At 41.6% G+C, this 9,063-nt stretch overlaps 1 protein-coding gene across 2 annotated transcripts; it reads right to left on the bottom strand.

Annotated features, from left to right (window-relative positions):
- Positions 1 to 6,324: 6,324 nt before the first annotated feature.
- Positions 6,325 to 7,700, bottom strand: LOC122722059. 2 transcript variants are annotated; one of them, XM_043951676.1, is made up of 5 exons: positions 7,577 to 7,700; positions 7,439 to 7,495; positions 7,169 to 7,341; positions 6,938 to 7,045; positions 6,325 to 6,825 (listed from the first exon to the last, which is right to left on the bottom strand). In XM_043951676.1, the coding sequence occupies exons 3-5, from the start codon at positions 7,328 to 7,330 to the stop codon at positions 6,400 to 6,402; spliced, it is 696 nt and encodes a 231-aa protein (XP_043807611.1). In that variant the 5' UTR covers positions 7,331 to 7,341; positions 7,439 to 7,495; positions 7,577 to 7,700; the 3' UTR covers positions 6,325 to 6,399. The 2 variants fall into 2 exon arrangements, with proteins under 2 accessions (XP_043807611.1, XP_043807612.1); XM_043951677.1 differs by having other exon boundaries at positions 7,169 to 7,335.
- Between the last annotated feature and the right edge of the window lie 1,363 nt (positions 7,701 to 9,063).

Genomic DNA, 9,063 nt, shown 5'->3' with positions numbered 1-9,063 from the left:
ATTTAAAACATGCTATAATGGAATGCATCATTGCACAAACATTTCACATCATGGAAGGACCGACCCAAAAATCCCTCAGCTCCATGCCCGGCCCTATTATGGGCACCACAGGACTTCGTATTGCCCGGCCCTATTATGGGCACCACAGGACTTCGTATGTCGGAGCTATTGCCCGGCCCTATTATGGGCACCACAGGACTTCGTACACAGGACTAGTGAGTCGTGCAATGTCCCTCCTCATCAACCACAATATAGTAATGCAATGTAACATATTCGTGATTCTAATGCAAACATCCTATATTATAGTCATGATGCATGAAACATGATAAAACATTTAATTTAAAAGATTAAGTTTAGTTCCACTCACATCTGGCTGACTCTGTCAAACTCTCAGCAGCTGGCTCACTGCTGGGGTCCTTGGTTCCTCGGGTCCGAACCTACACAGGTAGACTCCAATGAGGGACCAAACACATATAAACATATCTCTAATATATCCCCCAAAAACCCCCTAAAACATCATGAAAACATCACAGAAAATATGCATGAAATGGCTGAACAGGACACCTTCGGCGGCACCTTCGGCGGCCGAAAGTCCTGGACAGAGACGAAACTCAGCTAGGTTCGGCGGCACCTTCGGCGGCCGAAAGTGCCAGACAGAGACGAAAGTCTCTTTTCGGGGGCACCTTCGGCAGCCGAAAGCTGCCTTCACAAGAGGGGTTCGGCGGCCGAAACTCCCTTCGGCTGCCGAACCTGGTTTCTGCCAAACGGCAGAAACTTGGTTCAAATGAACCTCCTGCCTCCCAAAACCATAGATCATGCATATTTCTCAACCAAAACACACACATACAAGCTCCTAGGGGCCTCCAACATGCATATACCCCATCTACAACACTTCATTCACACACAAACAAGCTACATTGCTCAAACATCATCAAAACCCATAAACTCAACATATACCCTAACATGCATTCTACCCATAGATCTTACTTAAAACTTGTTTAAAACATAAAAAGGGTTCAAGATCGACCCTTACCTCTTGAAGAAACGAGAGGAAAGCGATCCTAGCTTGGAGATGGAGAGATTAAGCTCTTTGAACCTCCAAGAACTCAAAACTTGCTCAAAGCTCACAAATCTTCAAAACAAAGTTATAAACTTGTTTAAAACCATGAAAGATCTAGAGGAAACACTCAAGATCGAGGGAGGAACGGTGGAGACTCACCTTGGCCGACAATGAGAGAGAAAAAGCTCGCCCGTGCGGACCAAGGGGACCCTTTTATAGTGGCTGGCCAGGCCACGTTCGGGGGCCGAATGTGCCTCCGCATCCATGCAAATGTTCGGCGGCCGAACATAAGGTTCGGCGGCCGAACCTGCACTTCCCTCACTTAGACTTTCGGGGGCCTAACGTGCCTCCCAAAGTCCATGCATGTTCGGCGGCCGAAAGTGAGTTTCGGCGGCCGAACCTGAGTTTTTCCTTAAAGAATTTTCATGCAAAAACTTGTTTAAAATCATACTTAAAACATTAAAATTCATGAAAACATTTTATAAAAACATGCTTTTACCCTTCTAGAGGTTTCCGACACCCAAATTCCACCGGACGGTAGGAATTCCGATACCGGAGTCTAGCCGGGTATTACATACTCGGTCGGATGAAGCCCTTGTCTACCAGCTCTTGCAACTGTTCTTTCAATTCCTTCAATTCCGCTGGAGCCATCCTGTAGGGAGGGATAGAGATCGGTCGGGTTCCAGGCATCAATTCTATCTCGAACTCTATCTCCCTAGCAGGTGGTAAACTTGGCAACTCGTCTGGGAAGACGTCTAGAAACTCTCTAACCACTGGCACCGAGGCAGGCTCTCTAACCTGACTGCTAAGCTCTCTCACATGAGCCAAAAACCCCTGACATCCCTTCCTAAGCAACCTACGAGCCTGAAGAGCTGATATCAGACCTCTAGGTGTACCCCTCATGTCTCCTCTGAAGACAACCTCTAACCCATCCTGACCTCTGAACCTGACTACCTTGTCCCTGCAGTCCAAGGTAGCACTATGGGTAGATAACCAGTCCATCCCTAGAATGACGTCAAAATCTGTCAAATCTAGAACCACCAGGTCGGCAGACAAGCATCTTCCCTCAACAAACATAGGACAACACTGGCAGACTGACTCTGCCACTGATGGATCACACTTGGGTCCACTGACCCAGAGAGGACACTCTAACTCAGAGATCATCAACCCCAACCTCTGGATGGCTCTCGGAGCAATAAAAGAATGAGATGCACCAGGGTCCATCAAGGCATACACATCTGAACAACCAATGACTAAATTACCTGCCACCACGGTGTTAGATGCATCTGCCTCCTGCTGAGTCATCGTGAAGATCCGTGCTGGAGCTGATGGACCTTCACCTCTGAATCCCGCTGAAGAAGAGGCTGCCCCTCTCCCTCTGCCTCTGCCACTGGCCTGAGTCGTGGCTGGAGCTGCTGGCTGCGCTACACTACCTGAAGCTGTCTACTGGGACTGCGCCATCGAGGCCGCTCTTGGACAGTCTCAAGACATATGCCCCTCCTGACCACATCTGTAACAGGCTGTCGTCCCAAACCGACATACTTCCCTGTGTGGCTTACCACACCTTGCACAAACTGCATTATCCGCACCAGAGCTTGAGCCGCTCCCTAGTCCCAGACTGGACTTAACCTTGTTCCAGAGCTTGTTCTTCTTAGACTTCCTGGGACCTCTGTCCCACTTCTTGCTACCTGAAGTTACTGCACTCATTGAAGAAGAGCCTGGGGTCTTAGAACCAGAAGGCTGTGCCACTGACTGTTTAACTGTCCCCTGAACGATGGCACTGGCCTCCATTTTCCGGGCCATATCCACTATGGCATGGAAGCTCTCCCTATCTGCTGACTGGATCAAGGAGGAATATCTAGAGTGGAGTTTCATGATATACCTCCTTGACCTTTTCTGGTCTGAATCAAGGTTTTGCCATGCAAATGGCAACAGCTCCAAGAATCTGTCCGTGAACTCATCAATACTCATCTCATCAGTCTGCCTCAACTGCTCAAACTCTATCATCTTCAGCTCCCTTGAACTATCGGGAAAAGCCCAACCTACAAACTCGTTTGCAAACTCTTCCCAAGACATGCTGTCCACTTTCGGGTTCACATAATTCTTGAACCACTCTCGTGCCTTCTTGCACTTAAGTGTGAACCCAGCCATCTGAATGACTCTACTATCATCAGCCCCAATCTCATCTGTGATCACCTTGACCCTCTCAAGATACACAAATGGGTCATCCCCTTTTTCATACTGGGGAGCACCCAACTTCATGTAGTCGGTCATCTTAACCTTGCTCCCACTGGCTGAGCTAGGTCTAGAAGGTTGAGCAACTGGGGCTGTTGGTTCTGCTGGAGGAGGTGGTGCAACATCCCCTGGGGTAGGGTTTGCTGGATTTGGATAGTAAGGTGGGGGTGGATACATTGGGTACTGCGGGTAGGGTGGATAATAAGGTGGGTATGGCATCTGTGTGGGATAAGGGCTAAAGCTGTGGTAGTCCGATGTGCCTCCCATCGAATACCCAGGGTTTTGTGAGAAGGGTGGGTAGTAAGGTGGCTGAACAAATCCCGAGGCCTGAGTGCCTCCTTGGGATTCTCCCATTCCTTCTTCTGACATGCTAACTCCCAAACTGCCATCCCTCCTCTGCTCTACATCCATATCATCCCCCATGTCCTCAGACGCTCCTCCCTGAACTGTTCCTCTGACTGATCTGCTTCTACCCAGATCCAAAGACCTTCTAGGGTCTCTTACTGCTCTTTCTCTGTTAGACCTACTAGACATTGCCCTAGGCAATGCTGGAGGACGGGCGCTCGTGCCCTCATCCTCAGGTGGTACTCCAGTCAATCTTGCTGATCGACGAGTTCCTCTCATCCTGTTTTCTGAAAAACAGTACACATCACATAAACATTAGCATCATATAGTTCATGTGGGCACACATGAACCCGCATCACACATCATAGCATATCATTAATGCACATGCATATAATCATGGCATTTCACATCATCATGTAAGACAGGACTCCACATCCTATCCTAGTGGACATGACCTTTCCTATTGTGCTTGACCTTTCTATAATATCTATGAGCCCGACACTCTAGGTCCGACCATATGAACCTAGGGCTCTGATACCATTTTGTAACGACCCGAAAATCGGACCGCTACCGGCGCTAGGATCCAGATCGACTTAAGGCCGCCGGGACCCGTAGCAAGCCTGACATGCAACCTGTAAACCTATTTAATCCCATACATGATCAACAATCATACATAAAAATTTAAAACTTTTCCTTTCATACACTCTATCATTGTAATACCCGGCTAGACTCCGATATCGGAATTCCTACCGTCCGGTGGAATCTCGGATGTCGGAAGCCTCTAGTAGGGTAGAATCATGTTTTCATAAAATGTTTTAAGGTATTTCATGGTTTTAAGTATGAAGATTTAACGAGTTTTTGCATGAAAAGTCTTTGGAGGAAAACCCAGGTTCGGCCGCCGAAGGTCAAGTTCGGCCGCCGAACATGCATGCGTTTTGGAGGCACGTTAGGCCCCCGAAAGCATGAGTGAGGGCAGTCCAGGTTCGGCCGCCGAAAGTCAAGTTCGGCCGCAGAATATGGCATGCATGTGGAGGCACATTCGGCCCCCGAACGTGGCCTGGCCAGCCACCTATAAAAGGGTCCCTTAGGTCCGCACGGGCAAGCTTTTTCTCCCCCGTTGACGGCCAAGGTGAGTCTCCGCCACCCCTCCCTCGATCTTGAGTGTTTTCCTTAGATCTTCCATGATTTTCACGGGTTTTAACTTCTGTTTTGAAGATCTGTGAGTAAAGAGCAAGTTTTGGGTACTTGGAGGTTCAAAGAGCTCAATCTCCCCATCTCCAAGCTAGGACCGCCTTTCCTCTCGTTTCTTCAAGAGGTAAGCTCGGATCCACCCTTGTTATGTGTTTTAAACAAGCATTAAGTTGTTTTATGGGTAGAGATGCATGTTTAGGCTTGTTGATGAGTTTATGGGTTTTGATGTTTTGATGAACAATGTATGTTGATTTTTATGTGTTTGAAGTGTTGTAGTTGGGGTATATGATAGTTTGAGACCCCTAGGTGTGATGTATGGTGTGTATGCATGTTTTAGAACAAGTTTATGCATGATTTGAGAGTTGGGAGGCAAATGTGCATAAAGGAGCCGAGTTTCTGCCCTTTTGCAGAAACCAGGTTCGGCAGCCGAAGGCACTTTCGGCCGCCGAACATGGCTGGGGAGGCAGGCCTTTCGGCTGCCGAAGTTGCCCCTGAAAAGAGACTTTCGTCTCTGTCTGGGACTTTCGGCCGCCGAAGGTGCCGCCGAACATGCATGAGTTTCGCCTCTGTCTGGGAGTTTCGGCCGCCGAAGGTGCCGCCGAACCTACTTGACTTTCGGCTCTGGAGGGACTTTCGGCCGTCGAACCTGCCGCCGAAAGTGCCCTGTCCAGCCATTTCTTGCATGTTTTTATGTGATGTTTTCATGATGTTTTAGGGGGTTTTTGGGGAGTATGTTAGAGTTATGTTTATGTATGTTTGGTCCCTCATTGGAGTCCACCCGTGTAGGTTCGGACCCGAGGAACCGAGGACCCCAGCAGTGAGCCAGCTGCTACAGAGTTTTTCAGAGCTAGCCAGAGGTGAGTGGAATAAACCTTAAGTTTTAAAATAAATGAAATATGAATTTTTGAGCATGACCCATGCATCATGAATGCCATGAGATATAGTACACTACAAAAAAACAGACTATCAGTGACGGATTTTTCCGTCGCTGAAAGTAAAAAATCCGTCGCTGAAACTTTCTGCGACGGATTTGCGACGGACTCAAGTCCGTCGCTTAAAGTCATGTCACTAATTTTTTCCGACGGATTACAAGTCCGTCGGAAATATTAGCGACGGATTTCCGACGAATCTAGACTCCGTCGGAAATATTTCCGACGGCTTTCCCGACGGAAAATTCAGTCGGAAAAATTTAGCGACGGAAATTTTCCGTCGGAAATCCGTCAGAAATATTAACGTATTTTAAAAATTTTCTCACAAATCCGTCGCTAATCCGTCGCTAATCTGTTAAAATTCGATCACAAAAAATAATTCCCTGTTTTTATTTACATATTCCCTGTATAATCAAATAATTTATAATTAATAATCATATTAAATATAAATTAAATATCATTCATAATAATTATAAGTAATGTTCATAATACTCAATAATATTCAGAATATTTAAAATAAATCCATAATATTTAACAATGTTCATAAAATTAAAAATAAATTCATAATACTTAACAATCGTCATAAAATTTAAAATAAATCAATTATACTTAACAATGTTCATAAAACTAAAAACTAATCTATGAATTTGTTGAACCATCTGATAGAGAAGTACAATCTGCAGTTGGATTATGCGGTGAAGATCTTTTTTTGTTCTTCAATGATTTCATCTGATCTTTTATTTGCTTTTCTATCTGCACTCGCATTTGCTCTTGCATTTGCTCTTGCATTTGCTCCATGTCTTGTTTCATTTTGACCCGGTTTTGCTCTAATATTTGTTCAACCTCCTCTAAAGAAAACATAGTTTGAGAAGGTCCTCCAGGATGAGCTGATGTGCATGAGAAAGAGGTAGTTGGAGTTCCAGATTTTGCAATATCAGAAGATCCAAAACCATAAACCCTCCCTTTACTACTTCCAGAAATTTCCATCCACTTATTCAAATCAAAAGCAGACTGACTATCACAATTGTCATTCACATTTTCAGCAATGGCAGTCAAATAAGCTCCCTAAGTAAAAAAAGAAAACATAATCAACATTTCATGCACCATACACAACTAATGATAACATAATAAATAGAAAAATAATGTGATAACGATAAATAAGCAAAAACTAACTTACATCAACTCGTTGTGATTTTCCATCAATGAAAACACCTTGACTCCCCTTTTTTGTGTGAGTGGCACGAAATAGTTCAAGTTGAGTTGGTTGCCTACCTAACTTCTTTGCCTACAAAAAAGAAATAATCACACAACACAAGATGCACCACAACACAATATGCACGAATAATGTCTAGGCATTTATATAAAAACAGAATTGTATAAATAAAAGTAAGGAATAAAAAAGTTATACCAATCTATTCTCATGAACCTCCAGTTTTATTGAACCACAAGAGTGTTTCGTAATAGTCCCATCTTTTTCTACATTTCTATTTGCTTTACCAGCTTCTGATTTCTTTCTCCACTCTGGTGTACTCCAATATGCAACAAGTGCATTCCATATCTCTGCCTCCATCCAATCTGGTCCTAAATTGTATAGATAAACAATATCTGTCTTCTTGTGCTTACGCAACAATTCACTCCTAACTCTATTAAGAATGTCTCGCAGTCTTTCTTTTCCTACCTTTTCCCAAGCAGTTCGAATCATATCTTCTTCACTCTCATCCCATACATATCGACTCTACAAACAACAATTAGTGTTATGTAAATTTAAAAAACTTAAAATGCATATTAGAAATTTTAGAATATAAGTTGTATTTACCCGAAAAAGTCCGAAGAGCTCGTCTTTTGTCTTTAAAGGTATTTCTGACCAAGTTTTCCATGGAGCAGTGTAGCGCATCTTAATGTCATTACTGATTGATCTAGTAACTATGGAATCTAAAAAGCTACAATATTTTTATACATAATTAGTAGTTGTAATAAGTAATAATACTTATTAAATCAATAGCAAAAAGTTGGATATGACTTACACATTTCCTTTCAATCTGATCCATTGCCGATCAGACGGGTTTGATGGGATAGGATGTCCCAAGTTCGGACCTCTAGTTCGAACTGATGATGATGATGATGCGTTTGCTTGTCCCTCTAATGCTGCTGGAGTGTGCTCCAGTGTTTCCTCTTGCATCTGTACTGGCTCATCTGTTTCATTCGTAGAGAGCTGCTGGCTATGTCCTCTACCTCTAGATGATATTACTCTTCGAGGCATCTGAAAAAATAATTGTCCATTAGTTTCAATTAACAATAAAGACAACCAATATATAAGTATTTATGAATAAAAGAACTCTGTGTGATGGACATAAATAAATGGCTGAATATTTTGTATTAGTTGCTATTAATTTATTAAACATTTAAATTAGAATTATAACATATTTAACACTTAAATTTATAAAAATTATAATAATTAAACGTAAATTAGTTATACTAAACTATTAATAATTTATTCAAAAAACTAAAAATAAATTATATTCTAAATTTCATTAAATATACTGTGAATTTTAATAAGTTAATAAAGTTAATTAGATAAATATAACAATAAAATTTCAAATATATTTAATAATAAGTTAAATTATTTTTATTTTTTTATAGATATCAATAATATAATTAATTTATATTTAATTATTATAATTTTTTATTGAGTTTTATTGTTATATTGGTGCGACAACTCTATTTAGGGTTTTTGTTTACTAATCCGGGGTTTCTTATGCTGAATATGGGAATATAAACAAATAGTACGATTGTAAAAATATTATTAGTATAGGGTATTTTTGTTGAAAAAAAAATGTTAAGCATACAAGCGTAAAAAAATGCAAAGTCTGAGATTTTTATAGACATTTTCTCAAATTTTAATTAAATTAGAGTAAAGATGGTTCCATGGAAAACGCCTATTAAAGCGCTTAACTTATTTTAAAATATTTAATTTTATTAATTAATTAATTAATTAATTAATTTAGAGTGAAGAAGGTCCAAAGGAAAACAGTATTGGACCCCTTAACTAAGTCTGAAATATTTAAAGTCAAGATGATTCAAAGAAAAATGCCTATTTGACCTCTTAAGTATTTGACTTAAATTGAGGTCGAGATTTGAATTAAATTAGGGTAGAAAAATTAAATTAGAGAAAAGGTGATCCAAAGGAAAACGCCTATTGAAACTCTTAACTCTTTTATTTCTTATTTTATTTTTATTATTGTTATTATTTTTTTAAGTTTTAACTGGATTGGAGAAAGACAATCCAAAGCAAAACATATATTG

This window comes from Manihot esculenta, chromosome 16, assembly GCF_001659605.2.
Source record: "Manihot esculenta cultivar AM560-2 chromosome 16, M.esculenta_v8, whole genome shotgun sequence".
NCBI lineage: Eukaryota > Viridiplantae > Streptophyta > Magnoliopsida > Malpighiales > Euphorbiaceae > Manihot > Manihot esculenta.
The sequence above is the reverse complement of the archived record's forward strand: the minus strand, read 5'-3'. Positions and strand labels throughout refer to the sequence as shown.

Bases quoted from the DNA above. Each gene is read 5' to 3' on its own strand.
- LOC122722059 (XM_043951676.1), bottom strand. From the start codon at position 7,330: ATGGAGGCAGAGATATGGAATGCACTTGTTGCATATTGGAGTACACCA. The intron at 7,046-7,168 runs GTATAACTTTTT...TCTTTTTTGTAG, and splicing joins AGGTTCATGAGAATAGATTG to GCAAAGAAGTTAGGTAGGCA. The intron at 6,826-6,937 runs GTAAGTTAGTTT...TTTTTTACTTAG, and splicing joins GAAAATCACAACGAGTTGAT to GGAGCTTATTTGACTGCCAT.